At 43.3% G+C, this 25,307-nt stretch overlaps 2 protein-coding genes across 30 annotated transcripts; one reads left to right on the top strand and one right to left on the bottom strand.

Annotated features, from left to right (window-relative positions):
• Window positions 1-90: 90 nt before the first annotated feature.
• Window positions 91-8,206, bottom strand: LOC6498461 (PIH1 domain-containing protein 1). Of its 3 annotated transcripts, none has more exons than XM_014906651.3 (5): window positions 7,961-8,190; window positions 7,782-7,890; window positions 443-1,068; window positions 238-381; window positions 91-177 (listed from the first exon to the last, which is right to left on the bottom strand). In XM_014906651.3, exons 1-5 carry the CDS (start codon window positions 8,027-8,029, stop codon window positions 142-144), a joined length of 984 nt encoding a protein of 327 aa, XP_014762137.1. In that variant the 5' UTR covers window positions 8,030-8,190; the 3' UTR covers window positions 91-141. The 3 variants fall into 3 exon arrangements, with proteins under 3 accessions (XP_014762137.1, XP_001962873.2, XP_014762138.1); XM_001962837.4 differs by lacking the exons at window positions 91-177; window positions 238-381; window positions 443-1,068 and adding exons at window positions 1,183-1,355; window positions 1,452-2,296; window positions 2,580-4,733 and having other exon boundaries at window positions 7,961-8,206; XM_014906652.3 differs by lacking the exons at window positions 91-177; window positions 238-381; window positions 443-1,068 and adding exons at window positions 1,183-1,355; window positions 1,452-2,296 and having other exon boundaries at window positions 7,961-8,201.
• On the top strand, window positions 5,455-21,232 carry LOC6497037 (multidrug resistance-associated protein 1). Of its 27 annotated transcripts, none has more exons than XM_044716503.1 (14): window positions 5,475-5,675; window positions 8,732-8,855; window positions 8,932-10,446; window positions 10,507-10,644; window positions 10,789-10,935; window positions 12,014-12,098; window positions 12,161-12,980; window positions 13,243-13,266; window positions 13,353-13,723; window positions 16,881-17,104; window positions 19,126-19,343; window positions 19,404-19,910; window positions 19,973-20,354; window positions 20,414-21,232. In XM_044716503.1, exons 2-14 carry the CDS (start codon window positions 8,802-8,804, stop codon window positions 20,603-20,605), a joined length of 4,677 nt encoding a protein of 1,558 aa, XP_044572438.1. In that variant the 5' UTR covers window positions 5,475-5,675; window positions 8,732-8,801; the 3' UTR covers window positions 20,606-21,232. The 27 variants fall into 27 exon arrangements, with proteins under 27 accessions (XP_032311198.1, XP_044572444.1, XP_032311199.1 ...); XM_032455303.1 differs by lacking the exons at window positions 10,789-10,935; window positions 16,881-17,104 and adding exons at window positions 11,111-11,257; window positions 14,482-14,702 and having other exon boundaries at window positions 5,477-5,675; XM_032455301.2 differs by lacking the exons at window positions 10,789-10,935; window positions 16,881-17,104 and adding exons at window positions 11,111-11,257; window positions 15,111-15,331 and having other exon boundaries at window positions 5,477-5,675.
• Window positions 21,233-25,307: the final 4,075 nt, after the last annotated feature.

Here is a 25,307-nt window from a genome sequence, read left to right on the forward strand (position 1 = left end):
ATTGAGATGAATTTTCCATTCGGATTGAAGTCCCAGGCTTTCAGAGTACAAAAACACGAATGTTCTATTAATGAAACAATGACACAAGAATAACGCTTTAATTTTGCATTTATTTTTAATATTCTTTACATAAGGCGATAATTAATGACTAAAAACAGGAATGCGAATCTGCAGCATCTGAAAAAAATAAAGAAAGATATTAAAAACTATCAGATCCTTCTCTACAGATATAAATACCTTGCTGGTTTTATCAAAAAGAGCCTGAGCGCGATCCTGCTGCAGGCGATAGTTAACGAATTTATCGAAAACATAGCCGTGTCTCAGGGACTCCACTAGGATGCGATCTTCTCCAATGTCCAAGCTAACCTCCTGTGAGGATACCTATGTAAATAATAAACATGTTTAATGATTTACTTAATATATAAAAAACCTTATAACATACGCAGTTGGGAAGGTAAATCTCGGCGTGAATTTCGTCAACTGACTCATCACGGATTCGGGCACGAATTTTGTACTGCAAGTCCTGTGCGACGCCAAACAATCCGCGGCTGTTTCTAATGACTGCTGCATCCTTTTCGTTGATCTCTTGGACAAGTTTACCATGGTTCTCCGGGGCAGATGCAGGACTGGGGGCTGCCTGAGCACCCGGCTGAGCTTTCTTAACATCATCGTTGCGTACCCGATGGGACACCAAGGTGCCAATGAACTTTCGATTATTCAGAATGATAGTCTTCTCCGTGGATATTTGAATATTGAACTTCTCGCTCATGGCCTCGGCAACTATTTGCAAAAAGAAGTTTTTGAAAAGTTGCGATTTCAGAATCTTGACCAGGAACTCAGGATGGATGGCGATGTCGCAGACGTCCACAGTTTTGTCGGACCGATCCTTGGTGAGTCTGGGCTCCGATATGCTCATTGGCACCCGAAACGAACCGGGCGTGGTGGACTCCAGGATGGCGATCAGCTCCTCCTCGGTGACATCTTCTGGTGGGGGAACCTCCCGAGCCTGGCACACATTAATGAAGAATTTCTCATTACTGTTCACCTTAAAGCTCTTCACACAGATACCTGCGGGGAATGGAAAATGGGAGACGGGGAAATGGGATTAAATTGGAGAATTAAAAACATATATTCGGTATTTAGTTATTTTTTAACACTAATTCGTAAGTATATCACGCGATCGTATCTGAACTGTTTCTTTATTGTTGCTGTTTCATTATTCCGTTTACAAATCAATCGCATGTTTTTTTGAAATGCGTTTCTAGAAAACTAATACTAGAATTAAAAATCGGTGCTTATCCATCCAGTTGGGGATAGACTTTGTTGTGGTCCGGCCAGGCAATCTCGCTCACCGCCTGCAAAGGAAAATCATGCTTCTTAAGTATTTGATCCTTATAGATTGGTCTAAAAATCGAATCTAACAGGAAGATATCTGTAAGTTGTGATCCTACCTTGAGCTCATCAAATGCCTGCTTGGCCAGCCAATGAAAGAGCGGATTCTCCCAGCTCCGAGAAACAGCCTTCAGTTCGCTAGCCGCCTGAACGAATGTTGAGGTGCGTGTCTTGAGACTGTCATGGAACATCTTCCAGAGGAAGACCATGCTCCGGATTTTGTACAACCACAAGTGGTTTGGAATACTGCGGATGAGGTCCTGCACCTGCAGCATCTGCTCCTCGGACAGATTGTCCAGGACAGTCTCGTTCATGAGCAGAAATATAGAACGCATGTTGCGGTACACCTTATTGGTGTTCTTCTCCAGGCCCATGTGGGCAGCCGTTATCACCTTCTTGACGACTTGCTCCGTCGATGCCTTTCCATACTTTGGAATAAATCGATGCTGGATGTTAATGTTTCCGAACTTTTCAAGTTTCTTGTTGATTTCGGCGCCGCACCACTTGAAATCCTTCCACCAGTTCTTCCAGTCCTTGTAATTCTTCTCCCTGTACATCTTCGTCCACATTTTGCGCAAACGCGTGCGTATCTTTTTCGAGGCCCGTCCACCATTATTGCCGCCCCTATTGTCCGATCGGTGCGAGTCAATTGATTCCGAGTCTGATTCCGACTCCTCATGATTGTCAACAGTACCGTCCTCGTTGGCGTACGGATGGGTGTTGTAGTTCGGTTGCTGTTCGAAGAAAGTCACAGCGTAGGACTCGCCCTCGGGCTGAGGCAGTGGCTGGCGATTGGATTCGATGTACGGCAGGCTGTAGCCGCCGATAATGAACTTTCGACTAGTAGACACTCTTCGCCGCTTTTGGCCCTCTAGACCAGAGCCCGCGGCAGCCCTCTTTTGGCCTGCAAAATGGGATATAGGGCTTTAGTTACTTAAATGGGAACTGGCTGGCGACGACGGTGGAAGGCAAACCATTCTGAGCCCACATTCTGAGCCACAATCTGTTTGCATTTCCAACCCAACGTCTTCAATCGGATCCAAGCAAAAAATTAGGAACCATTTCTACAAAATTAAAATCTATTCAAAAAAAATATATGTTTTAAGAAGCTATTCTAACTTTTCGTACTAATTATGGTTCCAATTTTTTATAATTTGAGGTTTTTTTTAAAGAGCTTATTTCCTTACCAACTCTTGGATTCGCGTTTCTTTTGGCCGCTGGCTGCTGAGCGCCAGAATTGGAGTTTCGGCCATGACTTGTCGACGAATCAGATATTGGGTTTCGGTTCGGACCCTGACGTTGTTTCGCTTTTGGACCACGACCAGGTGGATTTCCATCTTGACTTGCTTGTGAATAGTCTCGTGCTGTCTTCTTGTTGTGACCATCATTGGATTTTGGTCCACCCGGGTTGGTATTCCGGCCTGGGCTGGGTCGACGTGCTGGTCCATTCCTGGGTTTATTTGGCCCGTCCATGTTGTCGTTGCGGTGGCGATTGGGCGGCCCGGAAACCGAACCCGATCCGCGCTCTCCCTGATACTGATTCCGTGGAATGTTGGGGTTATTTGAGCCACGGACGGCACCATGTTTTCGTGGAGAAAGGCGATGGTTGTCGCCACCACGCACACTATCCGACTGATCGAAGTGGTCGGCGAAGTCGCGCCGTTCCCTCTCCTCCTCGTTATTAAAGTGGCGATGATTCTCATCCAAGTAGCGATCATTGCGTCCAAAAGTGTTATCATCGAAGGATTCTTCCATTGGATGGTCCTCGAAGCTCTGATTGGGATTAAAGAAACGCTCATTTGGTTCATCCGGGCCGCGGAAACCGGGTCTCTCAAAGTTCCCAGACCGCTGGGGTCCGCGGAAACGCTCATTGTCCATCTGATGAACATTTCTTCCATAGGGAATTCTTGGATCCTCTTCCTCATAGCCTCGTTCATGAGCATCCATCAAGTCGGTGCGACAGATGGTGATTTGGTTGTCATGAACAATGCGCTGATAGTTGGGGCGTCCGATTGGGGGCCGAATTGGATCGTGGCCCATCGAACGAAAATGTTGGTTCTGTGGGTTGTGGCCCACACCCATGTCGCCTTGTTCCTCCATCACAGGATCCCAGTCCACTCTTTCTTGAAAATCATTCTGATCAGTCCCGAAGTTATCGTCTGTGAAGTTCGATTGCTGGACACGAAAATCGATATGTTGGTTTCGATTGTTGCGGTTTGGTCCCTGACGGTTTTGACCTTGCTGCTGCTGGTTTGGATGGAAGTCTTCGTCTTGGGCTCTTGGATTATTATGATTGAACTCCTCAGGGTTTCCAAAACTTCTCTGCTTCAATCTCATATCATTCATGTTCATATTTCGATTGTTTCGATTGCGATTCTCATTTCGATTAATCGGTAAGGGGATGGCCACATTTTGGGGACTGGAACCAAAGTTCTCTGGGAAGTTGCGGCTTGGAGGTCCACTATTACGATTCATCTCTTGTGGATCCAAGTTACGAGCATTGCGGTTCAATGGATAGTTATTTGGATTCCGATTCTGCATCGGTTTGTTCGGATTGCGATTGTTCGGCCCACTTGGCCCATTATTGACGTTATTTCGGTTAAATTCCACCTGATTAACGCCTCGACCATTAATCGACTCATTGGGAGGGTTTCGATTGACATTCCCCGGTTGATTGGCGTTGCGATTGTTTGGGTTTCGAGTGTCTTGCTCGAAGTCGGGTTGGTTCGAATTGTGAACAAACCGCTGACCGATCGGGTTCGAGTTCCTGCCCTGAAGATTTTGTTGCCGGGAGTTGGAATTGTTTCTCGTATTTTGATTTCTACGATTTGGCTCCCCTCCTGGTGTCTGGTTGGCGTTTCTGCGATTGTTCTGATTGCCCAACGAACCATTTATGGCTCCCTGGTTACGGGGGAATGGTTCCCTATCCTGTCCACTTTGTTCCATCAATCCTCTCGGCCCTCCATGAGAGTTTCCCTCTTCTCGGCGCTCCCTCGGACGAGATCGCTGGCTCATTTCCGGCGATTCTTCGCGGGTGTGCTGGTGCCAATCTATGTTCCTCGGCGGCGGAGGAGTGCGTGGTCTGACGAGATCCTGCTCATAGTCCTGCACGTAGTCGCCAATGGAGCGCAGCACTTGCGAGTCCACCACGCCCTGCTGGCTGTCGCCCAGCTCGACACTGAGCCGAAATCTCTGGCGCTGGAAGTCGCGCAAATTGAACTCCGGGACTTTGAGGGAGCGGACTGCCAGGCCATGGGCCACCATTCGATTGGCGCCCAGCTCGAGGAGAAATTTTCTCCGTGCGTCCAGGTTAGTGCTCCGAAAACCCTCCATTTGACCATCTGATCTCCGTCAAATTTCATGGAATCACATAATATTATAAATGGAAGAGAAATGCAGACATACATAGATGGATTAGAGCTAAGTAACGATGTATCTAAACACATCCTTTCGACGATTACTTTTCTACTTAAGAATAGATACATAATTGTTGACCGCTTGGATACAATGAGCTACTAAGAACCATGACAGTAAGATAGTTTCAGTTGCATATATTTTTGAAATAATCATTTCCAAGCGACCAATTAATGCAAAAAATTTAACAAAAAACATGTGTATGTGATAGCTACAGATAGCTATTCGTATAATGGCCACGCGTACGACAGTAAACAGTAGATACCCCACCGAAAACCAATAAAGTTCTCCGTTTGTGGGGAGCCTTCGACTGCTTCGAAGAGTTATTATTTTCCATATCGCTATCAGTAGCGATTGGGGGTGCTCTTATATAAACAAACGTCTAAGAGAACTGGTGCTCTTTCCAAGGGTTTTTGCCGAATTTCATCAGAGCCAGAAAGTTCTGCCGAAAGAGAGAGCTTGTATCTTTTTTTTTTGGTCAATTAAAAAAGATCGAATCCATTCCAGAGAGTCAGTCGGCCGGTATCTAGATACTTTCAGCAATGTTATAATATTCAATGGGTAGGTGGTTCGGTTCTCTTCCATTGTTTCTCAGTCTCTCGGGCCATTATCTCGCTTTTGTTTAGAGCGTTGTTTTGCGAGCAGCTATGTGTATCTTGATTGAAAGTCAAAACAAATAAGTCTGTTCGCCGCCGCGCTCGTGTTCAGTTGCCTTTTTAGCTCGCAACGAGCCGGTTGTCCGTTCATTTCAGTTTCCCAGCTGCCGATCCGACCCCGATTCCGATTCCGATTCCGATTCGATTCAACAATTCTTCTATTCACTCGGATCTGTTCGAATCGCAGAGATTTTTTTGTTGTCCTACGTCGAGGTAATTATAAGTGACATTTCAGTCGCATCGAGACACCAATCGTTATTGTTGTCCGCCAAAGCGTAACCCCAACGTGCCAGTAGTCAGTAGTGTGCGAGTGTGTGTGTGTGTGTATCTATGTGAGAGCCTATCTATCTGAACATGTATTGTTACTATTAGCTGAAATTGTGAAATTTCCAAATCAAATGCTCCACGCATCGATGGAAAAATGGAGAATTGCGCGCAAACATTCTTCGAAAAACTTTACATTTCGCATGAATCATTATCTGTATTCTGTGATAATGACAATTAGTGTTTTGTCATGCTTGTAGCGCGATTATTTAATTGATAAAAAAAAGTAATTTGAGTGCGCAAGGTCTCCCCCGGCAAGCACACTTATATAGTATGCACGATTCAAATGAAAATTACATGGCTACCAGCCACTGAGCCACTAATTGTTTGACGAACTCGCTTCGTGTTGCTCTTCTGTAAAGCGACATGACGTCATGTCAGGGGGCCTTGGAAGACCGTATCTATAGCTTCGACAGCTTCTGCTGCTAACCACTAACCACTGGCTATGATAATTAGCTCGAAGCCTTCATGGAGCAACAACTAGAGCAAACAGAGCGATAAGCAACAATAAAGGATTATAAAATGCAATTCAGAACTAGAGTAATAACAAACACAACTATATTATAGAAGCATCTAGTATTTTGGTAGTGCCGATAAGGTTAAACGAGTGTGCCGAGTGCCGATAAGGAACTGCTTGTGGCCAGAAGGAAGAGCCTTTTCGACTCTCTCTCCATATCGGGCATTTTTAATAAAGTCAGCACCTGTCAAGTGTCGTTAAGGTAGTATACCCTCAAAATAAATCACTCTTGTTTGTTTGTCTCTGCAATGAAGTGTAAACAATTGATGCCGGCTCCTCCAGTTCAGCGCTTATATACTAAACATATATGAGTCATTTAAGAGAAAAATTATACATGTTACATGGAGGAGCCACGTTTTTTTTTCCTCCTCTCAGAGCTTTTTTTATTTTTCATCTTTTTTGGATAGCATCTCATCGTGACGGTGCATATTTTGTTAAGAAAAGAGAAATTTCTCTGGCGATGTTTTGAATTTTTGTCTTCAATTGAGAGTTTAGTGTTTAATTTCCCGCGTGGGATTCCTTTTTTCGATTGTTGTGCTTATATAATATTAGCGTGGAAACAGGTTTCGCCGTCAATTATATCTTAAATCAAATACCCGTTTCTGCTGTACTAGAATTTTATCTAAAGCCGCTGGCTGGCTGCTTAAAACACGCGTAAATGATCAAACAAGTTTCCAGCGCCCATAAAATGTGACTAGCCCAACGCCTTTAACGAAATTTTTGCTTCTCCGGTCAAGACTAACGTCAAGTTTATGGTTTCGAGCGCCCTCGTGTTCTTCCTCAGAGTCGAAAAACTAGTTTTCGTTGCATATTTGTCATTGACAGTGAATTGTTAATAGCTAATATATTGTTGTATTGTTTGAAGTGGGTGCGAGCAGACCTTCCTTCATTCTTAGACGTGGCCCCCGGCACACAAACACTTATCTTCGTTACTAATCTAGTGTGGTGATAGTACGTTAAGAGTTTGGCGAGCTGCCCTTCGAGTTTAAGAACTGTATGTGTCACAAAAGTTGGTATTCCCAGTCTGAAGAGGGGATTTCATTATTTCCTTATAAAGTCAGAAGTCCAACAGTGCTTCGGCGAAAGGTTTTTAATCAAATCGTTCCATTCTTGTAGCATTCATTAGATAGTAATTGGCAACAAATGCTTAGTTTTCCAAACAGTCTCCCATGACAGCAAGCGGTAGTTATCATTGTTACGTTTCAGTGCGTCTTATCGCGGTGTCCCTGTACCGACCGACCACGCAATCAGGGTATATCTGAGAGACATGGTTGGTGGTTGTGCACTCGTACAGATTATCGGTGAACAGCTGCAGCCGGGCGAACGAGTGGCTGGCTATTGATATTTAAAAGCTAGTGTCATGCGGTGCCGGCAAGAATTGTCGAAATTCTTCTCTTCGCCTAACCCGCATAAGTTCTTAACTTTCGTAGTCATGCTAAAAAAAAAAACACGAAATTATCGTCAGACTCGACACTCACCCGGTGTTGGCTGCACAATTAGCGAGTCCCGGCGAGGAGGAGCCTGCTGGTTGCCACCGCTCGGATTGGCCCCTTCGAAGAACTGGTTGATGTTGTCCTCAAACTCGTTCTGCGTTTAAGGAAATTAATATTATTTTTCCATTTCCATTGGCATTCTTCTTCTTTGCGACGCTACTTACCCTCACAAATCGCAGATTCTGCTCACGAAAGTTGTCGTTGCTCTCTATAAAGTTCGAGCGGCGTGCCATCTTGTCGAACTTTTAGTTAAAGCTTGAACAGAATAAAAAGAAAAGCTAACAATTTCAATTGCTTTTTACGCCGCAAGTTTCATTAAAATAGATTTTATTGAGAGACCAGGAGACTGAACTGTCAACTCGTTTCAGGAAAATCATTAATAGTGTGACCCTTCGCTGAAATTATCAATATACCGAAAATAACATTTAAATACTGAAAATACTGTACTTTACAGTAACTTGGCCAATTTTTACATATAATTATGAAATAAATTAATCTTTATAAATAAATTGATCTTTAAATTAATTAACTTCTAAACTCTCTAAACTTCATGAAAAAAAATTAAGCACTAGACTTTAGTTACAAGAGGATCAAATCTATAGATATAATCTATACAGATACTTCTTTAGTAGCATGATTAACTTTAGTGCCTTACATTAAAGCTTCAAATTAAATACGTTCTAAAATAATACAATAAAGACAGGACTATTAAATGAAAGGAATTCTTTTCCACATTAAAGTTTAACATTTTTTACCAAAATTGCTCACGTTACGCAGATGCAGCCCATTGTACTCTACGTTTAACGTAAGCTATAAAAATACCACTACGAAAGCCGTTATTACATTAGAGGCTATTATTGTTATTATTGTTGCCGCTTGGGAAGGAACAGCTGTTGGGCAGAAAAAATATAGATCCATTGGTTCTACTTTTACAGTTACACCATAGGATATAACCCAAAAAGGGAGTGCACGTGACGGAGAAGGCTCCACAGAAGACGGACGACCATGGAGGTGAACACAAGTTCGCCGATGGACGAGTTCTGCGGTTCCACATTCTGGGTGAGTATGGAGCCTTGGGCTCTTGGCTTCGGAATACCTTTAATAACCCCTAATTTCTTTAAAAACCCCGAAACAGAACTCAACGGAGACATGGTGGACCACCGACCCAGACTTTACGCCATGCTTTGAGCAAACGGTGCTGGTATGGACGCCCTGCGCCTTCTACTGGCTCTTCGTCGTCTTCGACTTCTACTACCTGAAGGCCAGCTTGGACCGGAACATACCCTGGAATAAGTTGAACGTGAGCAAGGCGCTGGTGAATGTTGGTCTTCTAGTCCTCACTGCCCTGGACTTAATTATGGCCCTCATCAAGAAGGGCGGGGACGACCAGCCGCCACTGTACAAGCTAGACGTGTGGGGACCCATCATCAAGTTCGCCACCTTCCTCCTTATCTTTCTATTCATCCCCCTGAATCGAAAGTATGGCGTGCAGACAACCGGCTGCCAGTTTCTTTTCTGGTTTCTGCTCACTATTTTTTCGATACCGCGCTGTAGAACCGAGGTTCGAGCGGATAGATTGCGTCAACAGCTCCTGGAATCGCAGCAGGAGGATTTGGAGTACGCCTGGGAGGAGTACCAGTACACCAGCTTCTTCGTCTTCTTCACCTTCACCTCCATAATGCTGATCCTTAACTGCTTTGCGGACGGAATGCCCAGGCAGACCAAGTACCAGCGAGGCGAGAATGAGATTCCCGAGCTGTCGGCCAGCTTCCTTTCTAGGATCACCTACCAATGGTTCGACAAAATGGCCCTCAAGGGATACCGTAACCCACTCGAGGAGAAGGATCTGTGGGATCTGCGTCCGCAGGACAGCTGCTCCGAAGTTATGCCTACCTTCGCCTACCACTGGAATCAGAACGTGCGCAAGAATTACAAGGGCAGAGCTCGTGTGGAGCCGAAGGCTCAGTTCAGCAATGGCAATGTCACCTTTGAGAACCCCCACGGCGAAAAGAATGGTCGCAAGAAGGGCGTGGCCAGTATCATGCCGCCCATCTACAAGTCCTTCGGAGGCGTCTTCATGTTTGGTGCTTTGATGAAGTTGTTCACGGATTGTCTGACTTTCGCCCAGCCCCAGGTCCTGAGTCTCATCATTAGCTTTGTGGAAGATCAGGATAAGGAGAAACAACCGGAATGGAAGGGCATTTTGTACTCTGTTCTGCTCTTCGTCTTGGCTGCTGCTCAGACCTTCATTCTGGGCCAGTATTTCCACCGGATGTTCATCGTCGGACTGAGAATTAGGACGGCTCTCATTAATGCCATCTACCGCAAGGCCCTGCGCATCTCCAACTCGACCAAGAAGGAGTCCACCGTGGGAGAAATTGTCAATCTAATGGCCGTGGACGCGCAGCGCTTCATGGAGCTGACCACATACTTAAACATGATCTGGTCGGCGCCCCTGCAGATCGGTCTGGCCCTGTTCTTCCTCTGGCAGCAGCTGGGACCGTCCGTGCTGGCCGGTCTGGCCGTGATGATTATCCTGATCCCCGTGAACGGAGTGATTGCCAGCCGCATCAAAACCTACCAGATCCGTCAGATGAAGTACAAGGACGAGCGCGTCAAGCTGATGAACGAAGTGCTGAGTGGTATTAAGGTAAGTTTGTTTATTTTTTAAATTTTTATAAAATTAAGTAAATATATGTATGCTATACAGGTCCTGAAACTGTATGCTTGGGAGCCAAGCTTCGAGAAGCAAGTTCTGGACATCCGTGACAAGGAAATCGCCACCCTGCGATCCACCGCCTACCTGAACGCCAGTACATCCTTCCTGTGGTCCTGCGCCCCCTTCCTGGTAAGAATCGCCAGCCCAGCTGGGCTCCGAGTCCTCTGAGATCTCTTTTCAGGCTCCATGAGTTGTGTTGGACGTGCGACGTTATTGAGCTTTTTGGATCTAATTTGGAAAATCTGTGTGCTTCGTGTTCGAACAAATCTAAAGGTTTCCTTGGTCACGTTCGCGACTTACGTGCTAACCAGCGAGGCGAATCAGCTGAGCGTCGAGAAGGTGTTCGTCTCACTCGCCCTCTTCGACATTATGAAAATCCCGCTGACCGTCTTGCCCATGCTCAGTGTTGACATAGCCGAGGTACAGTCTAAACAGTGACTTGGAAGGAATCCTCCACCTCTTCGGCTATGGTGCATCACTGCCATCACCCATCCATTTACCAACACAAAAAAAAAAACGCAATTGACATGGATCGAGAGAACAATCAACCATCTTTTTTGCAATTCTTTAAACGATATTGTGTATTATCTTTTAGGTATCATTAGTCACATTCGCCACTTACGTTCTAATCGATGAAAATAACGTGCTTGATGCCACCAAAACCTTTGTATCATTATCATTATTCAACATTCTTCGTTTTCCGTTAACAATGTTGCCCATGCTGATCACCAACCTGGTGCAAGTAAGTTATACTCGATTGCAATACCAATATCCACTATTCGGTTCAATGACAGTGTGACTTACGGAGGTCCTTCAAATTAAAAAAATTAAAAACAAAGCTCCCAAGCAACACTGTCATTGACGATTTTGTGCCGTTTTGTGATTGTGATTTATGTTTATTTACTCAATTTATATTCTTTTTTAGCCAAAAGACAATACCATCCCCCATATATACCATCTAACCATTGTTTCCCCTTTCCTCTTCATTGATTTTTTGACTTAATATTTATTTCAAAATTATTCATTGCATGCAATTGGGCTTTAAAGTTATCCGAATTAATTCAGTTCCAAGTAGTCATTAGTCGGGTCATGGGATTCCCTTTTTTTGGAAGTTGCGATAGCAACCACTTGTTTGGGTTTCTTCAAAAAATATGTCGTTGCAGAGGGCATTCAAGGGTGCTTACCTTCTGCGATTAAATAATAATTTATTGTCTGCTTTTGAAAGAGTCTAGTCCGAATAGTTTTCTTAAATAATATTTTAAATACTTCACTTTAAAGATCTATTTTATTTAATTTTCTTTTAAAAGCTCTTGTCGTCTGCAGAGGTATACAGATACTTCGGCAGACTCCGAGGATACTTTTCATTCCATACCATCTCCCCTATCATACCTCCTCTTTTCCTGAACCCTTTTTTCCTCTTACTAACCCATTCTGTGTTTGAAAACATATTTCGAATTTTTATTAACCGATTCCACCGTATTTCATGTGCGAACCATAGACGCAAGTTTCTGTAAACCGTATTAACAAGTTCCTGAACAGCGAGGAACTGGATCCCAACAGCGTTCTCCATGATCCCTCCAAGCGTATGTTTTCAAAATAGTCCATACCCTTAGCTGGGAATTTAACAAATAAATTATTCCTTTAGCCCATCCCATGAGCATCGAAAATGGTGAGTTCTCCTGGGGCGACGAGATCACGCTCCGCAACATCAACATCGAGGTGCGTAAGAGCAGCTTGGTGGCTCTGGTGGGCACTGTCGGCTCCGGCAAGTCGTCCGTGGTGCAGGCCTTCCTCGGCGAAATGGAGAAACTTGCTGGCGTTGTCAACACGGTGGGCAAGCTGGCCTATGTGCCCCAGCAAGCGTGGATCCAGAATGCTACTGTGAGGGACAACATCCTCTTTGGCCAGACCTACGATCGGAAGCGCTACAACAAAGTGATCGACGCCTGTGCCCTGCGTGCCGATATCGACATCCTGTCGGCCGGAGATCAAACGGAAATAGGTGAAAAGGGTATTAATCTCTCAGGTGGCCAGAAGCAGCGTATCTCCTTGGCCCGCGCCGTCTACAGCGATGCCGATTTGTATCTGCTGGACGATCCCCTCAGCGCCGTCGATGCCCATGTGGGCAAGCACATCTTCGAAGAGGTTATCGGACCCAAGGGCATGCTGGCTCGCAAGTCCCGAGTCCTTGTCACCCATGGCGTCACCTTCTTGCCCCAGGTGGACAGCATCTATGTGATGAAGGCCGGTGAGATTAGCGAGAGCGGCACTTTCGATCAGCTGGTGAAGAACAAGGGCGCCTTCGCCGACTTCATCATCCAGCACTTGCAGGATGGCAACGAGGAGGAGGAGGAGCTCAACCAGATCAAACGCCAGATCTCCAGCACCGCAGATGACCCTGAGCTGATTGGCAGTGTCGAGAAGGCCATCAAGTTGGCCCGAACTGAGAGCTTGTCGGATTCTATGTGAGTTAAGCCCTAGGCTTTGAATAATAGTTGTTTATTTATATTTATTTTTATAAAATTCTTAAACAGAAATTCGTTTCTTAAATATAATTTTTCACTTTAAATATGGTACTCCAGCTGTGCCTAATTTTGTTTAATATTTCTACAATATTTTTTGCATAATTTGATATTTTTTTTGTCTAAAATTTATACTCTAAATCAAATGAAATAATTATATAAAGAATTAAAATAAAAATCTAAATATATCTCATATAACTTATAGCAATCGTGAGGAACATTTAATAGGGTAATTTCACCATAAGACACTATTAACTATTAAATTATTAAAATTAAAAGAAATTATGAAGCTAATTATATATTCTTCTATCCTAGCTCTGTTACTTCTGCGGATAGTTTAATGGGAAGAGGCAACAGCCTGCGGCGCCGTGCCAAGCGCCAGGACTCCCACGACTCCGTTGCCTCCGCCGCATCCTTGAAGAAGAAACAGGAGGTCGAGGGCAAGCTGATCGAGACCGAAAAATCACAAACTGGCGGCGTCGACTTCGCCGTCTATAAGCACTACATCAAGAGCGTGGGCATCTTCCTGTCGGTGGCCACCCTGGTGCTGAACTTTGTTTTCCAAGCATTCCAAATCGGCTCGAATCTCTGGCTCACCAAGTGGGCCAACGACCAGAGGGTCGAGAACGACACTAGCCTCAGGGACATGTATCTCGGTGTTTACGGCGCATTTGGTTTTGGTCAAGGTGAGTTCATTGTGATTCGATTTGATGGCTATTTTTTAGTGATTATCCTTGTTTCATGTTCGTTTTGTCCATTTTGTTGCCCTTAAGCTTAAGTTCTATACCAAATTAATATTGCATGCTTTGTGTTGGGTGTTAAGGCTTTTATTTTATTAATTTATCTGTAACTATGTTTCTGTTTTTTAAAAAATGTTAAGGAAGATGACTATGAAGATGATGACATCCAATTATTGCTTTCATCTTCTTTTCTTTGTTACGTATTTTAATATTTAACTTTAATCTCTTTTATTTAATTTATGTTTCTTGTTTTTGGGAATATCATTTTTTGCTTATTTGTGTCGTTGTGTTGCTGCTAACTTTGGGGTCCAGAGAACACATGCTGCTCAGCTAACCAGTAGGCAATTTTGAAACTTTAAAGCCTTAGAATAGACTTTCTTCAATCGATTGGCACTCAGCTTAACCCCACAAAACACACAATGCATTTAACCCACAAAAGAGAAAACAAAACACAAGGCACTAATGCTTAAACACAAATAGACTTCTTTGTTGATAAAACTACTAGTATTATTGCAGCTAGCTTATTTGCTTAAAAATAATTATTTAAAACAAAAAACTTCCTTCTAATATCCTGTCCGACTAACCGTTTACTAACAATTATCCTTTTGTGAGTCTGTGTGTGTAAATGTGATGCCTTAGAAACCTTTTTTTAGTTATCGATCAATAATCACTTAAATCCGAAACACAAAATTCACAAATTTTAGTCTTGACGAACTTCTTCTCATCCCTTGCCATTTCATTGGGTTGCCTCGAGTGTTCCCGGGTGTTGCACAATACCCTACTCCACTTTAATCTTCGCTGGCCAATGGAGCTCTTCGATACGACGCCACTGGGACGAGTTGTCAATCGGTTTTCGAAAGATATCGATACCATTGATATCATCCTGCCACTCAACATCCGTGTCGTTTTGATGCAGGCTTTCATGGTAATTGAGTGGAACCACTTAGGTGGCAACTAATGTCACATTATAAAGAAATCTAATCCATGCACGGCACTAAAAATCAAATCTGGGAATGGAACCTATGCATATGCTTTTTACAAACGCACCTCTTGGCATGGACCCATCTAATCATGAACCAAAACTAATTATATATAGACTGTGCTCTTATTTTGGTATACAACTACGAGTTTTTGGGTTTTATTTAAAAAAAAATATTTTATTTTAATTCCTAAAGAATTGAAGTTTTTGTGAAAATAAGAGCAGGGAACAAAATTTATCATCGGTGGCCAGGGCTTCGTGTAATCACATTTTAGTTTTTATGATACGTGATGTAATCTCAGTAGAATCTCCTCAATGGGTCGGTCCTTTTCTAACTAACATTTTGATTTGCAGTTTCCTCATATTTCTTTTGCTCACTAACCTTGGCCCTGGGATGCATCTACTGCTCCAAGGCCCTGCAAGAGGCACTTCTCTACAATGTTTTCCGTTGGTCCATGGCGATGTTTGACACAACGCCCCTTGGTCGAATCGTCAATCGGTTCTCTAAGGACGTCGACACCATCGACAATGTCCTGCCAATGCTGTGGCGAATGGTCATCAGTCAGGCCTTTGCGGTAAATGTCCATTTTGTAATATATAATCAGCTCATCGTCATGAAAATAGGGTAGAAAATTTTCACTGAAGGTTAGCAAAGTTCTCCCGCCTTTCTCGTCCTTGCTTTTCAATGTTCTTGTTAGATTCTTGAACAAAATACAAAAAAAGGTACATCTTCTTTCAGTTACCTCATATTTATTTTGTCCCTCACCTTGGTCCTGGCATGCATTTTCTGCTCCAAGGAGCTGCTGGAGGTGCTGCTCTTCAGCGTATTCCGTTGGCCCATGGAGATCGCATTGTTAACCGCTTCTCCAAGGACGTCGATTGCATTGACAATGTCCTGCCAATGCTGTGGCGGGTGGTCATCAGTCAGGTCTTTGTGGTAAATGACCAGCAAATCCCCAATTTGTTGGGATTTCATTCTATTCTAGTCTCCTGCTTCCGACTACACTTTTTACACAAAATTTCTAATTGGTAATAGCTTCTTAGTAGACTCCCTCCTATGCTGCACGTTGGTGATCCTTAGCATTTTAAACGTCTATTTGGCACTAACTATCTGTTGTGTAAATATTTGTAAAAACTATCACTAATCCTGGCACTAATCCAATGTGGCAATTACCACTAGCAGCATGATCAGTTGGGCAATCTTTAGTTTGTTTTAGAAAACAATTATTTAAATCCTAGAAGTAATGCCAAAAACCTAAACCGATTTACGTTATATGCAGTGGTGTCGAAATATTTGTCCGGCCTGTCGTTGGCCATCGGAGGGCTGCACTGCTCCATGGATGTGTTCACCAAGCTGCTGAGCAGGGGCCTCAAGTGGCCAATGGAACTGTTCGATACGACGCCCATAGGTCGGATTCTGAGTCGCTACTCCAAGGATATCGACACGGTTGATGGCGTGTTGCCACTGATAACTGTTCAGCTATTGAACACCTGTTTCGGGGTAAAGATTCCCTCTTAACCCATGCCCTCCCCCGTGCGGTCTAATGGAAGATGCTCAAGTCCTTTACACTTTTTCTACTAACAAAAAAAACAATTGCCTTTACATTTAAACCACAACTTATGATCTCTTCAACCTGAAAATCAACTAACCACTCCTAAACCTTCAATAACAAAAGCCTTTGCAACCTTCCCACAATACCCAAGCAAGAACATCATTTTCATCCAACTAACACCCCTCTTAAGCTATTAAACTACTAGTTGAGCCTTTATTTTTTGATTGAAAACGCTTTTACTTGAAAGAGAATCATCAATAGCCTTCCATTTAAGAACATGATGTGCGAGTTGTGTGTGCGAATTATTGTTTTTTTTAATCGAGTTCAAATACACATTAATCTGAGGCTGTGGTAATACAATCTGGATATCTACTGGTCCCAGAGCCCCTACTATTAAGATCTCTTTCTAAGTGGCCGGTACCCATCAAGCTTCGGTTGAATTATGATTGCGGCGTAAACCATTCCGTAGGGTATCAGTATCACCTCATTCAGTCAGCCATCGAATTCAAAGTGACTTTCAAATTATTCACCGAGTGCCCCTGGCTCATCCCTTCCACGTTTTTGAAACCAGGTGTGCTCGCCTACTTCGCGGTGGTGATCGTCTACCTGGGTGGCTTCCGGGCCGCCAAGGTCATCCACAATGATCTCCTCAGAGTCATTATCCGTGGCTCCGTATGCCGATTTTACGACGTAACCCCGATCGGGCGACTCTTGAACAGTTTCAGCGGCGATATGGACGTTATCGACGAAGAGTTGCCCGCCACCCTGGACTCCTTTATGACCTTTATTTGGATGGTATTTGCATATTTGAACTCCCCCATATATATTTTCAGCAACTATTTACTTCAAAATATTCCAATATTGATTTTGTTTCAATTATTTTGATTAATTTTAATTTGTAGGCTTTAAAAAATTTATGGTTTGTACGGGAAAGACTTTTGAGTTGAAGAAAGTTTTCTCCAAGTTTGCATTCATATACACTTTAAAAAATCTCTACATCTTTCTATCATTTAAACTCTCTCTTTCTCTATAATCCACTGAACGGAGGTAGTTATATGCAATTACGGCGCCGCCATAACCCTTTTCACAGCCACCCTACACGCCTCATCCAGGGTCTTCCATCGACTTTTTAACAACATCTTGCACTGTCCCTCCGAGTTCTTTGATATCACGCCCAAAGGCCGGTTATTGGATCGCTGTTCCAACGACATAAACTGTTTGGACTTGGTATTACCTATTAATATAAGAATGGTCCTAAATACGGCGTTTCAGGTAATCCTCAGATCGTTAGAAAGATTCTTTCTTTTAGTTTTTTGAACAGAATAGAGATCCCTACTAGATATGGAATGTTTCGAATCTTATTTATTTTCACAAATTTGTACAGCACCTCACGATGTGTTCTACTAACACTCCTAACCCTCCTGTTCTGTTTGTCTTTATTTATTTAAAAATAATAATTAAATTATATAAAGTGTCTTGTCCAGAACTATATGACATATCTATATACCCTCGAAATTCCCAGTCCTCAGCTATAAAGGCAGTGTGGTTATCGTTTACCTGGGAGCTCTGATCGGGGCCAGAAAAATGTTTGTCTTCCTTTTAAGTCGCATCATGCGCGCTCCGCAATCGTTTTTCGATATAAAGCCCCGTGCACGAATCCTTGATCGGCTGGCCAACGATATATATAAATTGGATCTAGTTTTGCCCGAACTAATACGCGTCTTTAACTCCCAAGTGTTCCGGGTACGTTCCATGTCACTAACCATAACCAAAAAAGGCTTACTAATCCCGACTAACTAGTGTTGTGACACCCATTGTACAAATAAAATTCAGCTCGTAGCAATTTGAGGCTTATTACTCATCACTAGACAATAGCTTGTAAAAATATAGATGGATAGTTGGATGACGGGGCGGGCGCATGTTGTATTCTCGTTCAACTCTAATCTCTCAAATTCATTTTCCTGTGGTTGTGTCCTTTCCAAGGTGATCGAATCTACAGGGCCTTGAAACTCCACAAATGAAGTTATCTACTGAATTTTTATTAAATTATTAATATAAACTTTAAACAAACTATGTTCTTAAAGTAAAATATCAACTTAAATCAAGTTTTTTTTAAATGAAAATTCAGATGAGATAGTTTATTATGGACTCTATGGCTGGGCTTCTTTCGTTCGACTCACTACTCGAAGAACTCCTTTCGAGCACCAATCTTTAGACCGAACTGTGGCTATAACATTTCGAAACTATTCCAAAATCTAATGCACCACACCTACTGGTCAATCGCAGGTTTAACGTCATTCTTTTCGGACCTGGCACCGGCACTAGGCACTTTGCATGCCGCTTATGTGCTCCACTCGATGCTACTCGATAATGTGCTTAAGTCGCCCATGACCATGTTCGATACAACGCCGGTGGGTCGAATCTTGTCCCGATTCTCGAAAGATGTTGAGTCGGTTGACCAAAAAATGCCGCAAGTTATTAGTGATTGTCTCTGGTGTGCGTATGAGGTAATTTTTTTCATCATCCGACCCGGCACTACTGTCTTCAAATTGCTACAAACTATTTATCCACCTACCGATCAAAAGTAACTCCAATAATATCTTCCATGTACAATAACCACATCATTGGCGGCGCTAAATAACCCCTTTCCCCAAACTTTTTCCCTCTCATCAGTAAAAGCGTTTTATCCAGAAGGAAAGGCTCTTGGCCTTTCATCTATTTCAGTTCATCCTTTTCCTATTAACCCCGCACCCCTGGCACCATTTCTGATGCTCTTTTCGAGGACTTGTCATTAATATTTGATTGTTATTGGTTAGGTCTTGGCTACCATTGTGGTTATTAGCTTGTCCACGCCCATTTTCCTGGCCGTGATTGTGCCGATCGCCATCCTGTACTACTTCGCCCAGCGCTTCTATGTGGCCACCTCCCGGCAGCTGATGCGTCTGGAATCCGTCTCCCGATCCCCAATCTACTCTCACTTTGGTGAAACAGTCACTGGAGCTTCTACAATTCGTGCCTACAATGTGGGAGATCGGTAAGTTCCCATATAGTTTGTAGTTATAGATATCTGATCTTCTACTCTCCAAATCTTTAGTTTCATTGAGGAATCCGACGCCAAGGTGGACAAGAACCAAGTGTGCAAATATCCTTCGGTCATCGCCAATCGTTGGCTGGCCATCCGTCTGGAGATGGTGGGTAACTTGATTATCCTCTTCGCTTCACTGTTCGCCGTCTTGGGAGGCCAAACCAATCCTGGCCTGGTGGGTCTCTCGGTGAGCTACGCCCTGCAGGTGACCCAAACCCTCAACTGGCTGGTGCGCATGACCTCCGACATCGAGACGAACATCGTGTCCGTGGAGCGTATCAAGGAGTACGGAGAAACCAAGCAGGAGGCACCTTGGGAGCTGGAGGCTGATAAGAACAAGCCCAAGAACTGGCCGGAAGAAGGACGTGTCGAGTTCCAGAACTTCCAGGTGCGATACCGCGAGGGCCTGGACCTGGTGCTCCGTGGCGTTAGCTTCAACATCAAGGGTGGTGAGAAGGTCGGCATTGTTGGACGCACAGGAGCTGGAAAGTCAAGTCTTACCCTGGCATTGTTCAGGTAAGAAAACCCCCTTTCCACAAGGGAATAATTTATTTAAAATCTTTTTTTTTAACTTTCAGAATCATTGAATCTGCCGGCGGACGCATCGCCATCGATGGAGTGGACATTGCCACCATGGGTCTGCATATGCTCCGTTCTCGCCTGACGATCATTCCACAGGATCCTGTGCTCTTCTCCGGCTCGCTGCGCATGAATTTGGATCCCTTTGAGGTTAACACCGACGATGAGATTTGGAAGGCTCTGGAGCTGTCCCACTTGAAGTTGTTTGTGAAGAGCTTGGCCGCTGGTCTGAACCACGAAATTGCCGAGGGCGGTGAGAATCTGTCGGTGGGCCAGAGGCAGTTGGTGTGCTTGGCTCGTGCCCTGCTGCGAAAGACCAAGGTGCTGGTTCTGGATGAAGCCACTGCTGCTGTGGATTTGGAAACAGATGACTTGATTCAGGTAAATAATAACTTTCAGATTTTCTCTCAAACATTTTTATTGAACTTCTTGGTCCTCAGAAAACCATCCGCACCGAGTTCAAGGAGTGCACTGTACTCACAATTGCCCATCGATTGAACACTATTTTGGACTCTGACAAGGTCATTGTGCTGGACAAGGGTCAGATTACGGAGTTCGCTTCGCCGACAGAGCTGCTGGACAACCCGAAGTCCGCCTTCTACAGCATGGCCAAGGACGCCAACCTAGTTTAAGATCCTCAAAATGTCAATCTGAAACTCTACGAAACTCAAATGCAAGTGTGTGTGTCCCGTTTTAAACAAACTAGGAATGTAGCTGTATGAAATTAAATGTTTGAACGTAAGCTTTAAGCCATGCCCTACCTCCGGTCTTAACAAAAAGCTAAAAAACAAAGGAAACAAACAAAAACAATAACCAGAAACTAAATTATGAAATTAGTAACTACCAACGGAATGTTCATTAGGCTAAGCAAAATTTTGAAAGCCATTCGCTACTTAATCGATTAATGTATTCCCCTTTTTTGATATGTATATGAATTTACATAGTTGAGTGTATTTTTGTATTGTCTACTGTACTTAGTTTCCAACAAGAGAACAAGAGAAAAACTCAAAAAAAAAAAAAACAGATTTAAGGAATAACACTCTTAACCTTGTTACATATTTATGTACTTAAGATAAATAAAAAAAACCTGTAATGAAAGAACAATGAGAATGAAAACTAAACTCACTCAAGAATTTTTTGCCTTCAACTGATCTGATCAGTAAGTTAAATGGTCAACGTAGTTAAATCAATATATTGAAACTTTTGTAAAATGTATACTTAAAACAAAGTGATTAAATAAAGAAACAATTCTTAAAATACTTAATTATGTTTAATGAATAATAATAATACTTTCCTTACTAGAAAAAGAAGATAAATTATATGAAATATTCTTCTATTTGTACCTTAAAAGCTCCTTGTTTGAAAAAGGTACCTCTCAAGTGGAAGGTACATTGAATTTGAGAGCTTTCTTTTAAATTCCTTTTCCTGAATAAAGCTTTTTTTCAGGGTTTGTGTCCGAAATGAATTCCAATTTTCAGCTTCACAACTTCAGAAAGATTTGTAAAAGAAAGGATTACAGAATTCCACAAAACTAAACATTCTTTATTTTGAATTTATATCTTCAAATTATTGCCTTAGTTTCCATACTAGTCTGTTTCAATAGATGTAGCTTTATGAAAATGTAAATATTTCCTATCTTTTTAAAACAGTTTTCCTTTTCTTCATATTTAAGCTCTACATTAATAATAAAACTTATTAATAAAACTAATATATATTCAAAATGATGCATTTATCATTCAGGGAAAGTGAATATTAAGAATTAAACAGCACTTATAGTGTTGTCATCTCAGAAATCCTTCGAACTTCAGATGCTTGCATTTGACAGCTTTAAGCTTAATTCTCAAAACTCTGGCTGACTGTGAAAACCAGGCCATAAATTATATTTATAAGCCTCTGAAAAGCAGTCCAAACAGTTTGGAGACAATTTCGGGCAACTTATTACCCATCCACCTACAGATATGGTATATGAAGTATTTATTTTAGATATTTGCCGGGAGCTGGAAGCCGGGTGCCGAGTACCACCCACCGAAAATGAGCATTCCATTTGTCTTTATTTAGGCGCGCTCACAAATGGTTGCTTGGAGGCTGCATTTATTGACAATAAACAGGTCATAAATTACGCATTGAATGGTCTGAGAGGTGGTCGGAGGCTGTTCCTAAAATTTATTAAAAAACAGTGTCCTTGTCGATGCTTTAGTTTAGCTTTTACTGTGCAAGTGTAGGAAAATAAGAAGAATTAAACTCAAGGCAACTTCAAAGGGGAAGTTGGAAGGCCGTCGATTCGGTTTTGTGGGCGTTTTTGGGCGAGCCAGCCCGGATGCGGAGTGCACTTGAAAACAAAAAGCGTAACGTTATTAAACGTTTTGTGTGAGGTTTGTGTGCTCGCTTTCATGTCACTTACACTTTCGCCCAAGTTTGAAAGCCCCTTCACTTGGCCACCACCCCTTTGGCGGCTTTTATGCGAGCCGGCTGGTCTTTCACTTGGCATTTCACTTGGTAATCTTGGCAACGCCTTCTCCATACATTCTTGGGGGGCTGGCTGGATGGGTGGCTGGCTGGTGGTGTGAGGAAAACTTCAAGCGTGCGGCAAATTCAATTTGAAATTTTCAAATGTTTTTTGTTTCGTCCTCTGTCGCGGCATCATCCCAGTCAATACGCAAAATACATATATTTTTGTTCTGCTGTTTGAAAATTACATTTTTTATGAGGGGTGTCCGCTCCACGCGGCTCCTGCCAGACCGAGTGTCAACCCCCGTCTCCCGAGTCATGAATGCGAAGGCGTGGCCCAGGCCCAGGCCCAGGCCAGAACTCCTTTGAAAGTTGCATCGTTGGCTCCCCCGAAAAGGGGCCAAATGAATATTTTATTGCTCCGCGCATCAGCGGCAGCCGAAAGTGAGTGAAAGATTTTTGATGTATGGCAAGTTGCTACCCAAAAATTGGCCACCCGCCGTGCACCAGGAATAGGAGCTCTTTCCTGTTCCACCCCAGCACAGTGGGATGAAAGCAGGAATGAGTTATTCAATTTGTTTCCATTTTCTTTTAATTTAATTTTCTATTTCAGCGTTTATATTTTATAGCCTATAGGTAAATTTAAAATATTCAATTAGTTTCCATAAAAATTAGAACAAAACCTGAATTCTGTTTTAATCCACTGTGTATAGATTTGGGAAACGGTGGCAGGAACTGCTGCCGCCGCACCCGAAGGCTGCTTCTATGGCCGCTTTGGGATTGTGCGTGCAGCAGCCGAACATAAATATGTTTCGTTGACTCTGCTCCTAATCCGGCTCCTACTCCTGGGGGGCAGGTCCTTGGCATGAATGCTTAGCACACGCATCAAAGGAGCCATTTCGGATGTACCAAGTGCTCCGTCGTGGATGTCATGGGGTGCTTTCAATTCTATTGCTCTCCAGATTCATTCAACAAAATATTGTGTCCCGAAATATCTGCTGGATATGAATTTTTATTTATTTACAAAATTTAGTAGCGAAAGGTGGGCACTTATTTTCAAATGAAAGACATCGTAAATCGTTTACTAAATGCATTTCCTAATACGAACGTTTATGTTATAGAAAGAACCGAAAAGTCCTTCCCAAAAAGCGCCACTAAATACTGAATGGCGATAGAGGAAAACCGCAAATTGTCCAAAACCGGATGCCCATTGGACTCTACTTCAAACAGTTTTATTTTGAAATACGGATGCTGTGTGACGCCTATGATGCAAGACATGTGAATGCTGGACTTACACCCATACATGAAAACAAGCAAACACACGCACAGATTCCACCATTTAGAGCCGAAAGAGAGCATACGGGTTTTATAGCATACTTTTTCGCGCCTCCTGCCCGCGCCTTTCGGTGCTGGGGCTGGTGCTGGTACCGGTGTCGGTGTCGGTCTCGGTGTCTGTGTGTGTCTATTCGCTACTTCCCGTAGATGGCATGTGACAGTCGACAGTCGAGGTGTGCGTCGTCTGTATGTGTGTGTGAGCATGCTAAAATTCATTTGTCAAAAGGATTACCATGGTAATAGGGTTTTAAGCATATCCCGGCAAACATTCACAGCTTTTTTTTTGGTGTGAAATATTTAATTTTTTAGACTGCGCTTGCAATGTTTGGTTTTTGGTGTGTTTTGGTCTGTTTGTTTTCGGTTGCGGCGGCCACAGGTGGCGGCTAATTAAAAAAACGGGATTAAGCAATTATGACTGACATTTGTACAACACACGTAATCACACCACGAGCACATGCCTCACCTTTGGCAAACAAACAGATTTCTTTTTCGGCGCCAAGCTGCTAATAAATTGACTGCAATCAAAGCTGTCATAAGCCGAGCTGGCCACCGGCAATGCCCACGCCGACCTGGACACGGGAATGACAACTGAGGTCACGTATCCGGTGTCCAGGGGTAGAGATTCCATGGGGGGGTACATTTTAAATAGCTCCAAAGACCATTATATGTTTAGCTAAACAAACATCAGAAGATAAAAAATTAATAAAGGTATTATAAAATGAAATGTTTAGGTCGTTCTTTGAAGTCCTGTTTTCTATTGAGAAATATACTTTTTAACATCTAGGATATAGGTGTATTACTTCATATTCCCCCCCTCTAACGACGCCCTTGGCTAAGCAACCCGCAGCCAAATGACAGCTTAATCGCCCAAAAAATCAAGCCAAGCGAAGACATTGTCCTCTTCGAACTCAAGGATTCCTGCTGGCTGCCATGTGTCGCCTTATGCCATCATCTTCACCGTTGTGGGGAAACTAACCCGCGCTGTCCCTTGCGCCCGAAATCCCCACCAGAGTTGTGGAGTCTCTCCAACGAGGCGAAAATGTACAAATTGTTGTGATTTATTTTAACAGATTTTTTGTTAACCGAAAAGGCGAGAACGGAAACTGAAGTAGGGGTCGCCGGGTCGGATGGAAGCATTTGCTACTCTATTGATGAATATGCTGGTGGGTCACTCATATGTGACAGGGGAAGCTTGAGGATGGCGGGTGCCGGCTGGCGGAGAACCCGGCGCGTGACAATGCGCCAATGTGTGGTCAAGTGCGCACGACTGAGCCGAGGAAGCCGGGCCCCAAAGGAGGCTCCATCAATTTGTCCCCCGAGTGTGTGTGTGTCTATGGGGCCGGGGGTTTTGGTGGTGAAGCAAAAGTTAACGTTAACAGGTTTAACCAGGCTAAGGACAAGTGTGGAGACAGTGCTCCGAAATGAAGTAGAGGCGGAGGAGGAGGGACAACTGAGAACTGTGTGTGGTGTGGATGATGATGGGGCACCCTCATCATTAGTGAGAAATGCTTGAGTTTTAACTGAAAGACTTGGGTGAACACGTTTCCTTCT

The sequence above is a fragment of the Drosophila ananassae genome, chromosome 3R, assembly GCF_017639315.1.
Source record: "Drosophila ananassae strain 14024-0371.13 chromosome 3R, ASM1763931v2, whole genome shotgun sequence".
Taxonomy (NCBI): Eukaryota; Metazoa; Arthropoda; class Insecta; order Diptera; family Drosophilidae; genus Drosophila; species Drosophila ananassae.